Source organism: Ambystoma mexicanum, chromosome 6q (assembly GCF_040938575.1).
Source record: "Ambystoma mexicanum isolate Mex_15411 chromosome 6q, UKY_AmexF1_1, whole genome shotgun sequence".
Lineage (NCBI taxonomy): Eukaryota > Metazoa > Chordata > Amphibia > Caudata > Ambystomatidae > Ambystoma > Ambystoma mexicanum.
This window is the reverse complement of record NC_090937.1, coordinates 817225743-817248014: the sequence shown is the minus strand read 5'-3', so window position 1 is coordinate 817248014 and position 22272 is coordinate 817225743. Positions and strand designations below refer to the sequence as shown.

The window sequence follows — 22272 nt, the reverse complement described above, 5'->3', positions numbered from 1 at the left end:
TTTCTTTCTGTGTTTGCCACGGAAAGGGGGCTTGCTTGCCCCCTGTGCCAGCTGTCCATTTCCACAGTGGCCATGTTTGAAGGCTTCGGTGTGAGCGTCTAGGGCGCCGCCGCGCCAGCATTCACTTTCTAGCACCAAACATTTAGTGTGTAGTTCGTAAACTTTAAACCTGGTGTTCTAATACGATACCTGCTCCAGCACCAGAAAAGCGTGCGCAATTCCAGATCTTAAATGTCAAGACCCTTCGATAACAGCACCCGCTTCTACTGAGTGCTAATTGGCTGACAGCGGATCAATAACTACTAGATCCCTTCATGTAGAATGAAAAAGCAGCAATAAATTTCACTCCTAGATTCAGGTAGAAAACTAAAGACATCTGACAAATCAAATAGTGCTGCGCCATTACACAAAATTCCTAGCAAAATTAAGAGGCATTTGTAATCTTAAAAACATACATGGCCCTCTTACAACTCGACCACGCCTAATACAGTGCACACAAAAAAAACCACAAAGATTCCATATTCTGGTTCATCGCATCATCTGTACAGCAGAAATCCTTTGGTTAGAGAACGGATGTTGTACACGGACATTCCACCTATTACTCTAGACAGGGATCTTGGGGCGCTGAAGTGTTCCTCTTAACGTTGACATGGGAGAATCAGGCAAGCTATACTTCTGTCTTCATCCATGTAGGCTGCACGGTTGCTTTACATGCCAACCCTCCCTTGCTCATCGGTGTCGGGTCGCCTGTGCATGTCAGCACCCCTTTACTCGCTGATGATTTAGAATAAGCGCGTGCTCCAGATTACACTGCGCTCCAAGCATCTATGCTGTCAAGCTGCCACATACCTCAGCTGGTCAATTAAGCAATGCTTGCAAAGCAGTACTGTCCAAAACGGGATTCGCGTCCAGTCATTAGCAGACAGGGCCTACCCGCAGGTCACTGTGTGGGCCTCGCACTGCGCTTTAATTAGCAGTGCATCAGAACACAAAGTACCTTCATATGGGAATTCAGGTCGCGGGACGGATTAGGACAATGACAAAAACACTTAAGGAACACAACAACCTGAAAGTGCCTTCACTGCTGCGGTTAGACACAACATTATCCAGTTAGATTGTTTTTTTAATTTGTTTTATTTCAGGTCAAACACGCCCAGGAACTAGGAATCGGAGAAATGAACACGACTATACAACAATAATATTAAACGTAATTATTATACGGCAAAACGTGCTTGTTCACAGCAACAAATGACTATCAATTTAACGATACTGAAATTACCAACCTCAACTGGATAGAAGGTTAAGTCAGAACTCCGGAGTTCACAACTCATCAACAGCAAGTGATTAACTCAATCACACAGGTGACCAATGACACACCTGCCCTGGTAAAAAGCGCCAAACAACTGCAAAAACCACAGAGCATCTAACAAATGTTAATGTCGCACTGACGGTATTTGTTATTTATGGAATAAACAAAGAAATGCAACTCTGATTTCAACGAGTTCCTAAATTTAGTGTTCTCAATTTCTGAATAAAATGCAATACATATAAACAATATTTGCGAGTGAAAGCAAACCGTAACCCTTACAATTGTGCGACGTTTACACGAACTCATCGGCACCTCTGTACCCGGACATAAATCAGGCTGGCCGACATTTAGCCGCTTCCCATGTTACAGCTCGTTCCAACGGCTTTGCATTGAGGTAGCGCGTGAAACCGCTTTTGAAAACATCATTGCGAGTAAGGTAGGCCGGTGCTAAGGTGTACGTTTCCCATCTCTATCTATGATATCATCTTTGATGGAATGTTGGAATGCTTTTGAGTGTGTAAAACAAGAGGCGATGGCTCGAAGGTTTAGAATTAATCTTAACCTCTGGCATTGCTCTGGCGAAAACTGTATGTAAATCAGGCCTGGTCCCACCCCCAAAGTCCAGCCCGAATTTCTAGGTCACATCCCTTCTGCATTAGACCACAGGCATCCCCAAACACGTTTCAGCCTCGTTGGGCCTCATCAGTGAGGAGGAGCTTGGGTCTCTAGGCCCAGCAGGCACGGGACCCACGTTTGGGCATACCCGTCCCACTCAGGGTGACTAAAGCAAAACAAAAGAGGTGATGGCTGGAAGGATTAGAAAGTTCCAGGGTGTCAGTTGGGCGTGAGCTGCAGTGTGAGGTTGACCTGTGGTGGCCAGAGCTGGGTCCCCTCCCCAGTCCCAGTCCTGTCTCCTATGACTTATATCTAGAGTAACTGGAGTAACTAATCTACTATAAACAGTGTACAATAAAGCTTTCCCTGCAATACCTAAGAATCTGTGGGTGGACTGCGTCAAATCACTTTACTGGGGACCCCAACCACGACAAGCTGGCAACGAGGATGGCCACAGAAGACATTCCCCCAGTGCCAGAGACTGAAGACTAACAGGTTAGGAGACAGGCTGGAGGCGACAGACCATGGAGAAACATAGAAACCAAGTAAGGAGAGAGTGGAGGGGGACGATGACCACAGCAGTGCAGAAAGATAGGATAACGTACACCCACCAGCCACACTAATTCCTCAATGAACAACATAGAAGTCCAGGGCAGTGTCAAAGACAACGTGGGGCGCTATAAAAATAATGCGACGGAAGGAACTAGGAGTGCCTTGGGGGATTGCCGAGATGAAACTATACAGGCGCCGCAAAGAAAAGCAGAAATGTTGATCGTTTAGATAGATAACCCAGAAGAAACCATACTGGTTCAAAGAGGAAACGTGTCTGTATTTACTTCCGGCGCAGAGAAAGTTTGCTTACAGAAAATGAAATGTGCGTTAGCATCACCAGATCAAAGAAAACGCATCTATACAAGCGTTAGGAGTGTCAGATCACCAGATCAAAGAAACAGTCTATGCAAGCGCTATGAGTGTCCGAGCCCCCAGGACAACTGCTGGGGTGGGTCATGGGCTACCGCATCAGTTTGCGGCGTCAATGCAGTAAGAACTAGCACAGGTCACCTTACCCGGGAAAAGTTCCAGTCGAGTGGCCATGAATGTACCCTGCGTCGAGCGAGCTGGCCACTGTCCCAGAGTGCCAAGTGTTTTTTCGTGCCCGGCGTGGTAGATGAGCAGGGCTCTGCAAAGTCTACTCTGGGTCATGGCGGTCCCCGGGGTAGTATACGGGGATAAGGGAGGAAACCCAGTGGACACTGTGTAAGATCTGGCTATAGGTGACCATTCTCTCTGTTCCGGGAAGGGATAGACTTTATAAATATGAAAATAGAACTTGAATTGACAGGCCTTCTTCAGGAGGAAGGTGTTCGCACCAAATTACTATTCAGCGTCCAGTTTATGTGAGGGTAAACAAACACAACCTGTCAAAGTTAAAAAGAGAGTCTAAATAAGCTACCAGTGCTAATATAGGTCTCAGGTTCGCTGTTCATTGATTGAACTTTATCTTCAAGGATAAAAAATTGCCTTGGAGTGGTTCTTGTGGGGGCGTACAACTCTTCAGATGAAATGCAGGAGGAAAAATAACTATTCCTACAGTGTGGCTACAAGAAAAGCAAGGGATTCGCTTTTCAATTGCCCACAGAGCGCGCGGCTCTCTTCCTCCTAAAGAAAGTTCTGTATATGTGACACTTAAGAACTGAAAGATGTCGAGACTTTACGTCTCTGTATAACAGTCACAAAACTAGCATCCGAACCATTGCAAATTATGATTCACCATTTGTTGCTCCTTTCTATTCTTCAATTGAATGTCAGCCCATTGAAGGCTATATGTTGTGATGTTCCTATGATATAAATCATTGGACACAAATTCAATCAATATAAGTAGTTTCATCTATGTCTTAATTAAAATTACCGTTTGTTAAACGCTCCACTGAAGACCTGTCAATTCACGTTCTATATTTAAAGGTCCCCGGGGTAGTAACATGATGCAAAGTTGTGTTCGGCTCAAAATGGATGCATTCCGCAAATAAGAGGAGTTTGCCTGTTGTTCCACACAGACACGTTTCACTGAAGGCATGGTAATGCAGAAGGCGGGAACTCCTACTTCTGCGAGTCGTCCGGAGATGTGATGACGCATTATATCTTTCCAATGGCAGCCATCAGTTGCAGAGGCGACCACGTGATCGAGTGTCAGTGGTTCTAATAGAGCTGAAAAGGGGACCTTCAATGCACAACCTCGGCGTTAGGAACATCAGGAAGTGCACCGAGCTCATATGTAATGGCTTTCTCCACGTAACAATATCGTTGAGGTTTGGAGTCTGTGTACACCCTAAGAGCATGCACTAGGAAGGGGGGGCCGTTTGCCTGTAAAGTTACTGTACTCTTGTGTATAAAGGAAATATGTTCGGGAGAAACGGAGAATATGTTCAAGGAAATACAGGCAAAGCACTCCACGTTCGGAAAATAAGTGCAGTACCGTGCCTGTTTTCGATAGGTTTGGGGAAAAAATTCCTACATAGCACTGCATGTTTGGAAAAGAAATAAAAGCACTATGTGTGTTTCTTAAAAAAAAAAAAAAATAACGAAACGTGTAACGCACGTTTTGGTTATGTTTGCGTTTTCGAAGAGAATGGAGGAAGTCGGAGGTCCTTCCCCAAAGCACTGTTTCAAAAGAGTACATCTTCCTTCTAGCAGTGGTTTCCAAGGTGAAGCCAGGAATAAGATTAAGGAAGCCCTCATTCACTTCACGGTATAGAACTGGAAACACATAGTAATGTAAATGCTACAACGTTAAAAAAAAAAATGTAAAAAAAAGGTTTTTGGGCGTTCGTCGTTTTCTATATTCCGCCCTAGTTTTCATCGCATAGGATTGCCATCCAATGTTACGTGGCCGTTGTCTTGCGTTACTCCCTGTCGAGGTTCTATGTTGTGTCCAATGCTCTGCTAAAAAAAAATCATTCGTTTCCGATGTACTATTCTTACCGATAACGATTTTTTGTAGGTAACGTGCAGCATCTACATACATGCAATGTTTATTTTCAGACTGTATCTTTCAGAGGTACATGGAGCGCAACGTTACAGTTCTTTTAATCACAGTATAGAAGTCGGAAGCAGTTCAGTTCATTATTCACGTGCATAATGGTGATGCCAAAGTAACACCCACCTTCCATGGTTTTATCACGTTAAGTTGTTAGCTATGTATTGTCTAACAGGAGTAAGAACAGCAGTTATGCCTTCTCCCCGGGTGCCAGATTGTGTAGTTGTTGTGGTATCACTTATAACAGTGTTTTATATTCAATGAGCAGTCGGTATGCACATTATATTCGACAAGGTTATCAGTAGGTCTATGCCAGCCTATTGTTTTAAAACGCGGTCAAGTTTATCAACCAACTTATCTATCCAATTTGTACATCCTAGATGTAGTATTTCCGGAATGTTCACAGTTTTTAAAGTAATGCCATGACTTGCTATGGTTAAGTTATAATATTTTCCCACCTCAGTGCTGCCAGGAGCATGTTTCCACATATGTTCTTTGTTTCTGTTGATGAGTGGTAGGTAGTGCTCAGCAGATGCGTGCGGGCGTGCAGAGTGAGGGGTGCAAGAAGTGTGGTCATGTGCCTGTCCATGTGGTGCGTTTGTCATGATACACCACCACCCGCTGTGGAAAGTGTGCCTATTGTGAGAGCTGAATGGATGTTGTGTGAATGCAAACTATATGTGAAAAGGACCGGTGGGGGTGTCTGTACTTCTGCTCTCTATATGGTAGAAGAGAGGCACAGAAGACCCCAGCCAAGATTCTCTAGTACGGTAGCAATGGACGAGCAATCAAGGCCTAGCTTCTCAGGAGGTGATGCAGGCTGGTTCTTAAGTACAGTGTAGTCCCCAAGCCCCCACAAAGGAATGTCCACATACTGTATTGGTTAGAACACAGTCTTTATATAATCAATATTCAAGGTTATGTACACTTATAATAACTCACTTTGTACTTAGGAAAATCAACAATGGCAAATATATACAATTCTAAAGTGGTACCACCCTTTGTATTAGATCTTATTAAAGTGCATCAACAATACTGTAACAATGTCACACAGATCAATAGAGTGAAACCAGCAATAGAGAGGAGAGAAAATAAGATGGTTGAGCAATAGGCAGAATACTGGCCCCTACCACTAGACACGGTTCTGTGTGGAGATCCCCCCCCCCACCTGGGCAACCTGTAAAATAAAGATATAGCACAAGCCCAGTCCATATATTGTTCTGCAAGTCTTATTCCCTCCTATAATGTTTTTACCCCCCCAATGTACCTGGTGGAGTCGAGTTCTTCGAAGAGGCGTCGACAGATCCTTCTTGAGCGACCCCCTTTCAAGCGGGAGTCACGGATCGTCGAGAGGCGTCGAGGAACTCGGCGTTCGGCGGCGGGGAATCGACGGCCCTTCTTGAATGCCTTCCCTTCCAAGCGGGAGACACAGGCGTCGAACGTCCGTCGACAAACAGGGTAGAACGGCGTCGATGAGGCGGCAGCTTCGTCCGAGCGGTGCTCGTCGGCGTGTCGGCGTCCTGCAAGGCAGAGGCGTGCGGGGCACCTCGGTGACAATAGTTCTGGACCGCAAAGATTGTGGAGACGGAGGCCCAGCAAGGGCGTCGAGTCGTTCGAGTCTTTGTGGTCTTCGGGTGGCGGGAAACCCACCGGCAGGTTTCTCCTTGGCACGTTGGTCGTCCCCGACTTTCTCCGGCAGGATAAAGCGGTCGACGGTGCGGACGAGGGAGTCCTTCGATTCGAATGTTCTTAGGCAAAGGAGCGGGCGGCTCCGGTCGTCGACGGCATGGCGTCAAGTGGTTCCCACGGCTGGGCAACACAACTTCGACGGGCCTCCAGCGGTTACACAAACCTGCAAACCCTGGTCGACGGCAATGGACTTCGACGGCGTCGATGTCCGGGTGCTTCACTTCGATCTCCTCGGCGATCCCGTCTCGGGTCGGCAGGCTTTCGAGGGTCTGTCTTCCAGGGCGCTTCGGCGAAGATGGAGCGGTGCTCGATGGTCCCTCGGAGCACGGGAAGAGGGCGCCTTACCAGGTCTTCTCTCGGGTCAGTCTTCGACGATTTCGGCAGCCTTCGGATCGGTCGAAGCAAATGCAACAGCAAGTCGTCTTCTTCCAGCTGGACGTCGAGGATCAGCAGTTCCAGTTACTCTTAGAGTGGAGAATCAACTCCAGAATGCTTCTGAACGCTTCTGAACAATTACCAGTGGTGAGAGGTCCCCAGATATACTATTCTGTCTCTCATCCACATTGCTGGCACACACTCAGCAGCCAATCATACAGAAGGGCATTCATGCAGTCAGTCAGCCAATCAGGCACACAGTGCATTCAGGCCACACTCCTCCCTTTCAGACACTCACAACAAGGAATGTGGATTGGGACAAGTACCCAGCCATTCAACACTACACACTGCATTCAGGCCAGTTTCGGGCAGGGCTGTCTCAGTCTTTGTCTCTCATGCCAGAAACCAGACAACCATAACAAGGAGTGTATATTGGTCACACACTCCATTCACCCAGGTCCCACCCACAGGAGGTACCCACAACATACAGTCACTGGGAAGGCTCCAGTCAGTCTAGCTGGGCCTTCACAACAACACCATATATGGAACTTCCACCCAACAGCCAGTCAGGGGGAAGGGACAGAGTCAGGGCTTCCCAGGACTTTGGGAAACAAGGTAACAGGCAATAGAAAGCAAGAGGCCACAGGGGCCATCTGGTTTCCTATCAGGAATCAACTGATCCCAATGGCAGGGCCTGGGTATCCCAAAATGGAGGACACCCAGAGCACCTGTCAAATTCAGCATGGAGCTGCCACCAGCCCATACCCTGCTCTGTGGGCCACCCACAGGTGCCCAAAAACATACACTAGGGGCACAGGGTTGTACCCATACCCATGGGTGCCATAAGGGTATCCCCTGGGTCTGTTCACCAAACCAAAAGAGAGAGCTGCACTGCCAGGAGTCCCACATGGACTCCTGGGCAGAAAACATAACAGAACACACGATAAAAAGCAGTAAAGGACAAGGATTCAGAGGCCCTGTCCCTCTGATGCATTTCCAGCATCACAATATGTACAAGCCAGAGTGTCTGTAGCGAGATGTATTCCTAGATCAGGTGCGATTGGTGTGTGTTGTGAAAAGTGTATGGAAGGGGAGATGTTATGGTGTAGGTTCCCCATCTCTTTGTATGTCGTCATCTTTAATGGAATGTTGGAATGCCTTTGAGTGTGTGAACGTTCCAGGGTGTCAGTTTGGAGTGAGCTGGAGTGTGAGGTTGGCCTGTGGTGGCTACAGCTGTGACCCCCCTCCCCAGCCCGTCTCGTCTCCCATGACTTATAACTGGAGTAACTAATCTACTGTAAATAGAGTACAATAAAACTTTCCCTGGAATACCCAAGATTCAGTGGGTGGACTGCATCGAGTCACTTTACTGGGGACCCCAACCACGACAGCAGGGTAAGTGTTAACATTTTTTTAAGGGTTGAACATTTTAGAAGGCGGATGAAGAGCAGGGTTGGGCGTGAAGGACAACTACCCTGCTTCCCACCCGCCCCTCCCCAAAAAGGGCACAGATGGAGAAAACACGTTAGAAAAGGTCCACATTTGAAAGACTTTTCACATTTTGCACTGAAACCATACCCTTATGTGTGCCCTTTGGCGTGGTGCAAAATACATTTAGCTAAAATGAAACCGAGCCATCCACCTCTGCATGGCAGGCAAAGTTCCTACAATCAAGAAAGGAGAGGGCATGAAGGCCCTTGATGTACTGGCTCTAGTCGCGCAACTCAACTGAGCAGTAACATACAGTGCTCGACTAACATGGCACCAAGTACATCGAAACCCTTGACCCTCAGAGATCGAAGTAAGACTAAGTTACTCGCCATAGCTACTACTGTACTCCTAGTCCAGTCTTGTTTCCTCAGTACTCGGGGGATACCGTGACCTCCAGATTAACCAGACAGTTTTTGACCCTGCCAGGTCAGGCCTGGTAGATGGCTAAAACCCAGTGGAGTGGAGCACATGGGGGGTGGGGAGGGCTATGGATTAGGAACACAGTAGTCACTACAGCGAGTAACATACTCTTACCCCCACACTTCTCGTCCTCTATCCTCCTTACTTGTAGGAGATACCACAGCATCAAAATGTCCACGCTGGTTGGATCTGAGCCACCTTCTAACCAAACAGGCTTTGAAGGGTCACGTGTCAAAATTGTGCATCAAAATTGTGCATCAGCTTCTGGCTGACATTAAGGCAATAATGATTGCACAATACTGAAGTGCAAGGCTAGGGAGCCACCTTAGGTGTTCCAATTATAAGCAAGCTTGCCTCGGACCATCCCAGATGGCCATATGTCCCCTTCAAAAAGGTAGAAATCCTGGTGGAGGGCTTCCTAGACATCTTAATAATAATAATAGCCCTGTTTACCACCGACAGCACCAGACGGACAAGAGGCATTTGCTCAGATACCAAGATACTAGGACAACGGATCGAGGAGGAGAGGTGGAACATACAACTCTACTTCAAGCACCTAACAGAAAGGTTCATGATATAGAGTGTACCAAGGCAGAGCCGGTACAACAAACAAAGCAGTTGTTCTGCAAGCCAGCCATGTTGAGGGAAAGAAAGTCCTAAGGTCTGTTACAGTTCTGCAACCTATCTACTCCCTGCGATGGAACTCCAAGAACCACCCAAGATGTATAAAGGCTCGACAGAGCCTGAAATAAGTTAGTTTTGCTTTCATTTATGTTTTTGATATATAACTTTGTTTTCATTTGGCGCATTTAAATCAACAATTTCGTTTGCATCTTTTTCGAATTATGGTATCAGATATTATGGCCTCAATAACCATTGTTTACTTTTCTTTTGCATTATTGAAAGTAACACGAATGGTATGAGGTTTACAAAGTATAATGATTACATTTGAAATATTTAACAAAATGTATACATGTTTTAGTTTTTGTACATGGACAGGGACAGGGACCTCCATACTCTAGGGAGGTCATTGGTTGACTACGGTTTATCAATTTAATTAGATTTAACCCATTTGACACTATGTTTGTTGTTGGCATTCAGCCTAATGAACACAGTGATTTACTGCAATCGTTCACAAAAGGGCATTTGTGTTAAACCATTGGTACATCTCTTCGGCATCAATTTATAATGTATAATTATGGGATGAGAATGGCATGCGGCTCACCCACATATCCCCAGGTGGCAATGACTGCTCCTTGGGTCCATCCATGTGAAAATCCCCTGAAGGAAATGTCCATTCAAGTGTAGGCTCTAGTTTTTATATGCGTCACTGGGACGAGTTACCATCATTCTGAAAAGAGAATGGCCCCCAATGGCAGCTAGGTTGTAAGCTAGCTTGACCAGCACACCCAAGGAGTTAAATACTGAGCTGTGGCACACAAAGTTTTCCTTTCCTGTGCATTAAAGACATTGTCTCCCAGGACTTGGAGGAAGTCGAGCTTTTCTTGGGGAGCGGGGTAACCCGCATGGTTGGTGCATTGTACTTGAGCAACTGTGCCTTCTGGTAGCACAGACTGGTAAAAAGAGGCCAATGAGCAGTCTACTGCTTTAGGATAGGCCAGCATTATGTGACCTCCCTTATCATGGCAACCAACTGCACTGTCTGCCATTTTGAAAATGACCCAGAGTTCTTGGTCACTCATTGTCCAGGTACCCGTCCCGCAGCGCTCTTAGCTCAGCAGTAACTGAGAGGAGATCCTTAAGGAATCCCCTAGTAATAGGTACAGTGACATCAGAGATAGAGTATCCACCGATAGGACCTGTATGGCCTTAAGTCGCAATGATACACCACAGGACGGCCCAGGTAATGGCACATGTCGGTGCAGAAATCCTTGAGCCCTGCTGCGCTTCAGGATGAACCTGGTAATGGGACAGTAGGCCCTTGGAGCAGGGAGCCTCTCTGTAAACAATGCTCATAGGGTTAATGCCCCAGAGAAATCGTCTGTGTTTGCTTCCATGTTGGCCATAGGTCGGCAATACCACACCTCAGATTGAACACTTGGGTCAGTTTTATCAACAGTGCTAGTTCCATGTGGTTAGAAGATACTGTGGGGAAACCCTGCTTTTGGCATATTGCCCTCCAAGACCAGGTCTCCGGTGCTAGACCCTTTGCTTTCCTGGCAGGACAAACCCAGGTAATAGGACCCAGTTGACCGGCAAATGCAGGAGATCATGGGGATAAACCACGGTTATAAGCCTATGAATCTCGGAGACTGTCTCTGGCATTAGGCATCAAATCCTCTGCGCAGGTGCCGGTAGTACCACCCATACAAGGGAATTTCAGAGATGCCGGGCGCTGCTAATAGTCATATGAAGGAACCTCAGAGTTGCCTTGGGTAATGAGGGGATGCTCTGGGTAAATCCTGGTCGTCACAGACCTAATGCCTTCCGAGACTGCATAGCCAATGCAAGCCTCTATATAGTGGCCTTGGCAGAGAAGGCAACAAGTCAGGGTCATGGTGGATCCCATAGATGCCAGTACCTCAGAGTAGTCTGAGGTAATGCTACGCAAAGACACTGGCTACCGTATGAGGGAAACACTGATGCGAATGATAAAGTGGGGTTCCTCAGGAAAATCCCTGGTAATAGACTAAATGCCCTCACAGAAATTAAGTGAGAGATCAAGAGTAAGACTAGAGTACAGTAGCATTATGGTGATTGTTTAAGACTTTTATTGAGCAAATTCAAGGAAGGGTTGGGTAAATCTTACCTGTGCCTAACTCAAGGAGGGTTTTCCCTGCCTCAACAAAACTAAGGAACGTCTATGTCCAAATGTTCAAAATCCTAAACAGACCCGCACACACTATTGCGTGAAGGGGAACAAGTCTTTTAGCTGATCTCCTGCAGCTCCTTTCCGAAACTCCAACAAGTTCCAAAGTGTAAAAGAAACAGACAGATTTCTACCAGTTAAAGGGGTTCTTCCCTTCCCCTGGATTTCTCCGTTTTCAACTTAACTTTTACATTACCATACTCCACAATCTCAAGGGGGATGACTCTTCCCCTAAGTTTCATTCGGTTTACACAGTTCATCAACTCAAAATACAATTTCTCTCTTGATCTCCTTTTGGGTTATACCATTCCGCAATCTCAAGCGGCATGACCCTTCCCTTGAGATTTTCACAGTTCCACAATTCAGTACGGACAGGGTTATGATTCTTCTCCTGAACCTTTTTAGCTTTTCCACAGTTTACAGGTTTCACAATTCACAGGCTGAAGGGGTATGCCCCTTCCCCTGTGCTTTGTTGCCTTTACCAGAGTTCACAGACTTCACCTGAAAAAGGGGAGGGAGACTCCATTGCCCTAGATTCCACACATTTGAGGAACTGCTTTCCCCTTTTTTCCAAGTTCAGCAACCTTGATTGGGTTCTGGGTCCCAGGCTCGCTGTATGCCTGGTTTATTCTCCTGCCAGGACTTTCTTAATTGGTTCAGTATTTAGGTGTGGGTCCCAGACTCGCACTTCTCATTAGTAGTCACCTTCTTTCATATAGTTCCAAGATACTTTAATTATATTTTTCATATATCCGGTCAGCGACCCCTCTTCAATCGTCTTAGTCTCTTTGCTCAAATCGCCCCGGTGTCACAGCTCCCTTGTTTGGGCTTACCAGGTTCATCAACGGTACAAACCAGAAATACACAATACAATACCTTCAGTGTTTCTCCTCCCAGGTCCAGGACGGCTGGGCGGTTCTTCTACCAGTAGCTGAGTTTGCCTATAACAATTCGGAACATTCCACAAAAAGTTGTTGTCCTTTTTTTCTGCAATCTCGGATACCATCCATCGGTCCTTCCCGCAGTTGTGCCTAATCCCTCTCCGGTTCCCTCTGTCAATGCATGGATAACTGACTGGACAACAGTGCATAGAAAAGTCAAGGAACACTTACTAAAGGCCAGGACGGACATCAAGAGATTCGCAGATACCAAAAGTTGACCTTCACCTGCATATGCCTGTGGGGACAAAATCTGGTTACCAGCTCGATATCTACCCAGACACCTAACAAAATGTCACCACATTTTTATGGTCCCTTCTCCATTTATCAAGATCATCAATCCTGTGACCGTCCGACTGCGACTCCCCAAGTCCTGGAAGAGAACCCAGCCTGTCTTTCTCTCTTCCTTGTTGAAACCGTATCATTCATCTACAAGAACCTAAATGCGACCTCCTCTGGTCACCAAGGACAACTAGCTCGAATACGAGGGGTCGAGGATATGAGATTCAAGATACCGAAGAGGACGTCTGCAGTATCCAGTTGAATGGAAAGGGTATTCCCCCTAGCGAGCGAACCTGGGAACCCAAAGACAATATACATGCCCCCTGATTGGTTCATCGATTTCATCAGATTCATCCAGGCAAGCCCGGAGGAGCTGGGTTTCGGAGGGGGCATGCTGTCATGATTCTAGGTGGCCGTCCATTTCTTTCAGCCTGGAGGATTCGTCGCCGCTTGGCGGTGTCCTTTTTTACTTCTAACATGGCTGCCGCAGGAAAGAGACATGTGCGCTCTAATCATTGGCCTTGTTGACATAGTCATTATTTAAGCGCTGTTGAGACATGTGTTCGGTGCGTCTCAACGCTCGGTATGGTTTGCCGTGCTCAGCGCTTACCTATGTTCCCTTCCTTGCCGTCTCCTGGTAGTGCCGCCCATGGGTTGCACTGCTGTGCCTTCGGCTCGTTCCTGGAACGTTGCCGCTATCCTTCCTACACCTTTCCCGTTACTGCATCGCTCCTGAGCTGTTGCTTGTGGGTTCTCTTGAACCGCTGGACTTGGCACCCGCCGCTGCCAGATAGATGAGTGAACATTCTTCTGTTCGTATATCGCACTTGTTACTTCCTGTACTCCTGGATTTACCTTTCCTGGATCTCCTTCCTTGGGATCGAACACTGCATGGACCTTCCGGACACTTCTTTGGTCTGCCTTGCTTGGGCAGTTACCCTCGGTGCTAGCCTGGTTCGTCTTGAAACAGCAGGGTGGCGTCAGGGGAGGCTCACACTTATCTCCACGAACACCAGCCTAAAAAAAGAAAGAAAACTCCCGCGACGAAGAAGACTACAAAAACCAAACGGGTGAGAAAGGAATCCAATTCCTCAGATTCTGACACCTGGCAGCACATGAGCATTAATCTGCATCAGAAAATAGTAATTTGCGCGTAAGCTAGTTCTTCATCAAGACGTTTCCAAATAGGGTAGACACAAAAAGACAATTCCCTTCCTCGAGGTACTAAATTCTTTTCTCTAAAGAAGGACCATAAGTGTGTTCAAGAACAGAAGGTCATATAGCCATCCCCAGCAAGGTCAAACAGGCACTATTAGAATCCAGAAAACATTGTTGCTGCCCATGAATGCCTGCATAATTCAATAATCTTTCTAAACGCGGGATGACCAATTGAGCACAGAGGTACTGCCTGGAAGGCCTGATCTTAAAGTCCCTTACAAGGCCGCCTGTAGGGAAGTACATGATAATGATCCATTGGTGAAGGTGAGGGAAGTGTTTTATAATAAACAGACTGTTGTCCTCTGTGAGAAGTTGAAGTGTAGCATCCGGTCGTCTTCGGACCATCACCTGTTCATACATTTGTCACCACATATGCAGCCAGGACCACTTGAAAGCAAGGGCTTTCCTGTAAAAGCTTTGCCAGGGGCTGTGAAAGAATAATGGAGTGAAACATGCACATTTGAAATATGCTGGGATGTTATGATTGATTCCACTCAGAAGACTGCAAAACTGAGTTGGGGGGGTCTGGGAAACTCTCTACCAGCAAGAACACACTCCATTGACTTGTTCTTGGGTGAGTGGCCCCTGGGAGAGTCTCAACCAAGTCTTTAGCTCACTGTTCTTTTCACAGAGAAGACCCCCCGCCCCCTTTCTTTTGCTTAAATGAACTTTGGGTCTCACCCTAAGTTACCAGGGCAATCTAGACGTGGACCCCTTGCTCACTGTTCTTAGAGAGGCACAGCTACACCTCACTGATGATGCCCAACAAGGCTGAAACACGTGTATGGGGTTGCTGTTGGTACTCTTGTTCAGAGGAGAATTGCCTAGCATTTCGGTGCTGGACTGCCCCTGGGCAGGACAAAGACCGATATGCGGGGAAATTTGTTCTCTGTGAAAGGGACAGTGAGCCAAAGACTTGGTAGAGTCTCTCCCAGGGGTTATTCACCCAAGAACAAGTCATTGGGCTGTGTTCGTGCTGGTAGAGAGATTCCCAGACCCCCCATTGTTTTGCACTCAGTAGACTGAGTTATGCTTCACTCATTCCCAGCCTGGTACTTTGGATGTTGTGACGAACCCCAGGATGTCTTCACTGCTTGCAAAATTGGGAGTCCCTTCCCATGAGGCCAGGGTTGCTCATGGCAAGGCTCATGGGTGAGGCTGCTACCCGATAGCCACTCTGGGGGTGGTATGCAGAGGGTGGATCTCATGGGACGGGAGACCCCCTTTGGCACCTGTGACGACTATTGTGGGAGAACGTGCTATCAATCTAAAACCTGCACCTTCTTCACCCCAACCCTCCTATCCTATAAACATTCTTTAGTATGCAAGAACTAAGAAGGACTGAGATGAGGGAGAATAGGGATAACTGTCATGAAGATCCAAAACAAGAAACTGAGGAAGAGGCACAGATCCGCAGGGATCGCTCAGTCAAATCTATCTAAGCGGACTAATCTTCAGCCACAGACTTTAACAGATATGGATAGAAAAACTGACTAAGAAATTATCTGAATGTTAGATGCTCCAGAGAGGGACTGTGAGAGGGACTGGTGCTTGGCGAGGAAAGCAACAGGAGCAGGCACCGGCGCAGAGACGCTCAAGTGGCAGTCTCCACCGGACATGCAATGGGAACAGAAAGGCTGCCTGGGAAAAGCACCAGAAATGCAGCACTACAGGACCACACGGTCCATCCGGAAGAAAAACGCTGAAGAGGGTCAGAAGTCACCGAACCACTGCAGCAAGCCGAGAGGACTCCCAGAGCGCCGGCAAAGCAAAGAAAGACCTGGGGAAGTCTGTGGTTGACTGGAGGGCTGCAGTGAAGACACTAAAGGTATTTGGGTGGCTGGGCCTATGGTTGGGGGTCCCCAGAGGGGGGTAGAGAAAATCTGAATACCAAGAATGTGTGGAAATTGGGGAAAAGAGGATAACCCCTACTGGACACTAACAGAAACATTATCACTCTACTGTAATGAGGAGAATAGGGTCTGGGACCCTTACATGAAAAGATCATAACAAGTAATCAGAATATCCAATCTTCCTTGTGACAGTACTTGGTGAGAAGGCGACCCAGGGCTGTCAACTCAAAAGGGAGAAGGTGAAAAGAACTGTGGAAATAAATGAACTGAAACTGAGTAATGCGTATAGCGACAGTACTTGGCAGGTGAGTAAACCAAGTCTATGTTTGGGACTAAGGGACCTGGAGGAAGAGGGAACCAGGTCTGCCAGCCAGGGTCAAGGACTCACCACAGCTTGGAGAAGTATCCAGGCCACTCTTCTTAGTCGCAGTGTCCTGCAGAAGGAAACCAGTAGTGCCAACCATGGCAAGAGACCAATCACATCTTGGAGTATCCAAGCTATTCTTCGTCGCAGTGCTTGGTAAGAGGAGACCAGGTATGCCAATTAGGGTCTGGAACCCCAAACACAGAAGAAGACCGGGAAGGGCCGGCTAAAGAAAGGGAGACATCGCCCCCAGCAGTTGATGAACTGTACGAGAAGCCTGAGGAAGGCTGGGGAAGGGAGAAATTCCCCCCCAATACTTTTCGAAAACCTGTAAACCAAGAACTGCCTTTGTGTCCAGGGGAAGAGAGTCATTCCTCTGGACTAAGAAGATCTCCTTTCATTTAGTTTTAGGGACAGAGCTAGGATTTTGACAAAGGACTGTGGACTCTTTTTGCTGTTGACATCTAGACTGCAACATTAGTAATATTGGTTGAGGCAGGGAAACCACTCCTCGAGCTGGGGCAAGATAGGGTTTTCTTTTTGGTTTTACTTTTAATAAAGGCTTATGCCAACCACCATGACGCCTCTGTATCAGAGTCTTACTTCTGCACCCTTACATAGCACAGTGTCCAATGTGGGGATTTTCTTAAACCACCAAGGACTCCGTTTCCCTCTATAAAGGGTGTATGCCCTCATCGAAGGTCAATATTCTCTTGAAGACAAAGCTCATGACCATGGAGGTGCGAAACCTTGCTCTGCCGCAATGAATGGCTTATGTCAGGAACAGATTGGCGCTGGTCCAGTTGATTGAGAGTTATGAAGTGATTGGAGACTGGATAGTTCAAGAAGAGAAGATGCCCTTACTGAATAGTTTGGTTGGGCTAAAAATGGACTACTACTAAAGCCACCGTGGTGTTGCAACTGAATAAAGTGGTTTGGGGAATACTCCAGGTGTACAAAAAAAGCTGGATGGAAGACATCTACAGTATATCTAGCACACAACAAACCAGAGAAGCAACCATGGGAAAACGGAGGTTTGCACTCCGGTTAACTGAGCAAAATTCAACCCAACCCGATAAACGGCATCAAGATTGAAGTTAATCTCGAACACATGAAGGGATGTATAGACCGATAATTGGTAGAAACTGCAAGATCTATAAATCTTCCAAACCATGAAAATACCGCCCTAAATGAAAATATATCACGGATAACAATGCTCACCTGTGACCACGTTAATTTTATTTATTTTTTTGTATTTTCTTTTTATACACATTTCACTGCAATTTGTTTTAAAAATGTAACAATATCCAACAATCTGCTTTTCCGTGTCTATGTGAGCTAAAGAACACTGCAAGTGGTCTAAACAATCAATGTTTTTCAGATTGGAACACAGATCACACTACTGTGATGAAGGCACTGTTTTATCACCCACCCACTGAGTGAAAGTGCTGGGAAAGAGGAGTCACCTGCTTCATTATGCAAGCCCTAGAGGCAGTACACGGAGGATCGCCCAAAGCTTTCCCAGAACTCCCCCCTGCAAACAAGGACTCATGCAAAAGCCCAAGTCGGAGAAGGCAGCTTGGTTAAGCCAAGGGGAAGTATATCTTGAGATCAGGAAGAGAGGTTCTGATGGCATGTTTTCTCCACAGTACCATTTCCCAGGGGAAGACACCCTTCATAAACCAGTCCCAGAAAAAGGATAGAACACATTTGGCACACGCAAGTGATGCAAAGAACAAAAAGGGACTCGGTTACAGCTCTATACTCAGAGTAGGAACCAAGACACCACATGTAGGACATGCGAACCCTGGCATAGAGGGCTAACCAGAAGGGAATCACACGGCACTGAGGAGAAACGCACAGTGCAAATCTCAATGGTCCAAGCAAGGACACTAAAAACTTGAAAATGACCTAGTGGGTAGGAGGGCTGTGACACAGGAGGACAAGAATGCCTACTCCTTACATGGCGGACTGGCCCTTTGACATTTCTGACCACAAGTTCCACGGCACAGACTGCTGTCAATCATTGGAAGACCCACAAACCCTGAAAACAATTGAAGTGACATGACAAACACATTGGGAGGAAATTAACCATTAAGCAAGGGCCAATCACTCACTGCAAAGCTACTGGAAAAGGGGACCCATACATGAAATCACCAATTGGAACACTCGGTCTTAAAGCACACACAAAGAAGAGGCACACAACTCCTGCACTTTATGGTTTTAGAACAGCATTCCAGTGTGAGAGTTGTGTTTCAGTAAGCAGAAGTGATTTAGAAGGGCTATGTAGACAGAACTTGCGTTCGCCATGCAAAGTTAGTCAACTAGCTGAAGTGCAGTGATTGGCTGAGACAACTGAATATATAGTATAGCAAAGACATGTACTAGGATAAGGCTTGAGTGGACAGCCTGCTAAGAACATGGGCCAACAGTCTGGAAGAAATCGGACCATGAGAAGAAGTTTTAGAAAGGCCAGCTGTAGATATGTGCACAGATTCTGGTGGGGGAGGCGCAAGACTACGAGCCCAAATAAATAACTTTGCAAACCTTTGTAAATCAAGGTAGAAGGGAGAAAATCCTTCCCAGAAGTATCCAGTAAGGGGTATACCTACCCATAAGTACCCTGCTGGAGTGTGTGAGGGAGTAGAGGGAATGGCCCGGTTGAAGCTTGTACAGGCAAAAGCTTCCAGAAGACCAAGTGATGCTTGGTTCATCTGACCCAAAGGAAAACAAGAGTACTGGGGCACTTTAAACGACCATGAGGAGAACTAGATCACGGGTCCGGGCAGCCCTGGACCTTGCTATGCATTAGGGATTGGGCTCTGGACATTAGGTCCAATATACTAGGCACTGCACCAAACTTCTTTCCCCCACATTCTTTGCACTGTATCCTAAGATGTATTCTGTGGTCTCCACCCATAACATTATTGAAACAAGTGGTTGTATCTTTACAGTACGCGCACGTCTAGCTTTTCACAAACTTGTGTACAGTGACACTGTCACTGATGAGCCTGCTATACTAGTTCCCCAGCTCACCTGAATTCACCCAGGGCTTCCATGACACGACTGATGTACACCTGGACTCGTTGACTTGATTCTGCTATCTTTCTGCATGTTATCATTGCCTTAAAAGAAGAAAGTGGAAACATGATTTCACATGTAAAAACGTCAATACATTTCACCATTTATACAAATAATACAAATACTCAAGCAGTCGCAGTATGGATGGGAAGCAGGCAAATCAGAAACTCTCTAGGTATGTACTAAGCTCCACTAAGACTTCAAGATGAGAGCTAAATCTACCCGGCGATATAATCCATAAGAAAAATAAGGTCGACCATATGGCCATCAAGCTAAGCACTGAATTTCATTAACTATAGAAAGTTACCATAGAACTAGGGTCTGGCAACTTTTGGCTTTACATGTTTTGCACTATCCCACCCCATCAGACCTAGCAAACGTAATCAGTGCTAAGGGATAATGGAAGTCTTAGTCTAAAACATCTGGCGGCCAACATATTGCAGACCCTGCCTTAAAACAGCTCATCAACGAGCAAATTACTCACTCAGTTTCAGGGTATTACATTATCCTTTGCCTTTCTGAATGTCATAAGGGCCCATAAAATGCTACTTGCAGCAATCCCACTAGGTAATGGTGCTTGGGCCATGCCAGATTTTTTGCTGCTCTACCGTTTAGCCCCACAAGGACAACATATTGCTAAAAGCCATAGAAGCTACAGTAATAAATCTCCCATCGTGTGAATATAGAATCCCCCACTCCCAATGGACATTTTATTTTACATTTCCCCGACAGTAAGTAATGCAAACAAATTTAATAAACTAAGCATGCCACAGGCTATCATTAGGGTGCGGTTTGGCATTTCCAACAAAAACATCTGGAGCTATTCAAAGTGTACCGCACTAAAAGGTAAACCAGAATTTTTCTAATCTATTAACCAAAAATAAACATGATTTATGGCAATACTATGGTACTGAAAACCTCTCAGAGCTTTTCACTGACAATAGTCACAAAACTTTACAGATCTCCCAGAAACATTGTCAGTAGCACATTCAACGTTCTGCTTTACTGCCAGTATTCAGCGGCCATCAAGTAACATGTAACCACCTTGGAGTTTGAAACCGGAAGCTTTCTCAGAGACTTATTTATAAACTAAGAGATTTTCAATCACTGAGCTCTACTCTACATTATACTTAACCCAGATGACTCGTCTGTTCTCAGTAAACAAGTGGCAGGATAATATAGGCTTAAAAAGAACAGCAAAATAAGTGCATCAGGCAGATACATAGAGTTCCGACAGCAGCAAATATTTATTTGCATGAACCAGACCCCTACATGGCTTTAAAATCAGCATATTTGCCAAGATACAGTATGCTATAAATGTCAAACCATGCTGGTAACCCGTCTCACACGGTTGCCACATGCCCCGCCTTGTTGAGTTGCATTTTGAAGAAGGTCCACATACATTTAGTATATAAAATGAGAATCACTTCAAAGGATAGTATCTACAAGTAGGCTTCAAAATTTGCATTTGCCACTGATTAGTGATCATTGACTTCCGTTGAGTAAGAAATGGTTTACGACCTGCATGTGCAGATCTGAGGGCGCAAATGAGGTCATGCGTGGCTAGTAGCTGGCAACCTGAAATTTGCATCCCATCTACTAGTAGTGTTATCACCGCCTATTGAGTGCTAGAGACAAAAAATTCAAATCCCTCAGAATGCCAAAAATGGTTCCTAGAATGACTTGAATGCGACCTCCTTAAAGCAAGAATACATCGTGCCAGATATCAGGCTCTGGTACGGGAGGCTAAGTGTCACATGCGTTGATATCTTACTTGTGGGACAAACTAAGGGATGGGGGATTGAAACATGAACCGAAACACTAGTCGGAACGTCCACTTGCTGATTCACTGCTCAATTTTGTACTAAACGTAAGTATTTATTATGTGTTACTTCTGCCTCTTTTTTTTTATACATTATGAAAGTCAATAAAAAAAGAAAAGACATTGCAACACTTTATAATTACTAACAATCTTTGAGAAAACGTGAAACGGACTTAAATAAAAATTCTAACATGCATCAAACAAAGTGAGCTACAATCTGCAAAGCCACCTTCTGTTGTGTTGACTCCCCCAGCTCATAGATCTCTCTCCTACCAAGGAAAAACATCCATGCTGCCTAGGTGCGTAAGGTGATCTTCAAAATACATATGAGGAGGATTTGTTTTTCCCAGGGGGGTAAGTGGTATGCTGGGAAGGGGGAAGTAGTGGGATGTGTCATTTTTATTGTGCTCTGACCAAGTCTTAAACACTACCAACATGTTGTTCTCAGATTTGGTTGTCAGGCAGCAATGTGAGAAAGAAATTAGCCTCCCATTTGAAGTATCATCTTAAAAATCTCACGTCATCTTACTTGGGTAATGAGGTGTACTTATTAGAGAGTGAAGTGCTTCACTCAGATGTTCTGTACACAAGGTAAATTTAGCATTAGCAGCAGCTATCCTATTTCGGTGCTTCAAAAAAAAAAAAAGGTCAAGGTATAATGAATGATTCAGAAACAGACTGATGCACTGGAACCGGCGCAGAACATTAAAAGAGCCACTTGAACTGATGCAGTGTGAGACTGCCAATAAAAAGAATATTGGCACAGTTAGTCGATCAAAGATGGAATGGTGACACGCTGGGTGCGAGGGGTCTCTTCCAGAGAGAGTAGGCAGGTCTAGAGAGCCACTTTTAAAATGGACTCTGTGTGTTTTTTTTAGTTTGTTTAATCCCGGATGTTGAGAGCAACAGTGATGACGGGACAGGAGGGAAAATGAACAGAGGCAGTGGAGG

The 22272-nt window shown here is 45.9% G+C and overlaps 1 protein-coding gene across 3 annotated transcripts in view; it reads right to left on the bottom strand.

The window, feature by feature from the left end:
- The window catches only part of FNIP2 (folliculin interacting protein 2), a 457199-nt gene that overhangs the window by 96243 nt on the left and 338684 nt on the right, over positions 1 to 22272 (bottom strand). For all 3 annotated transcript variants that reach the window (XM_069631342.1, XM_069631341.1, XM_069631343.1), the window contains one exon: positions 19455 to 19543. In XM_069631342.1, coding sequence (XP_069487443.1) covers positions 19455 to 19543 — 89 coding nt within the window. The remainder of the gene's footprint in view (positions 1 to 19454; positions 19544 to 22272) is intronic.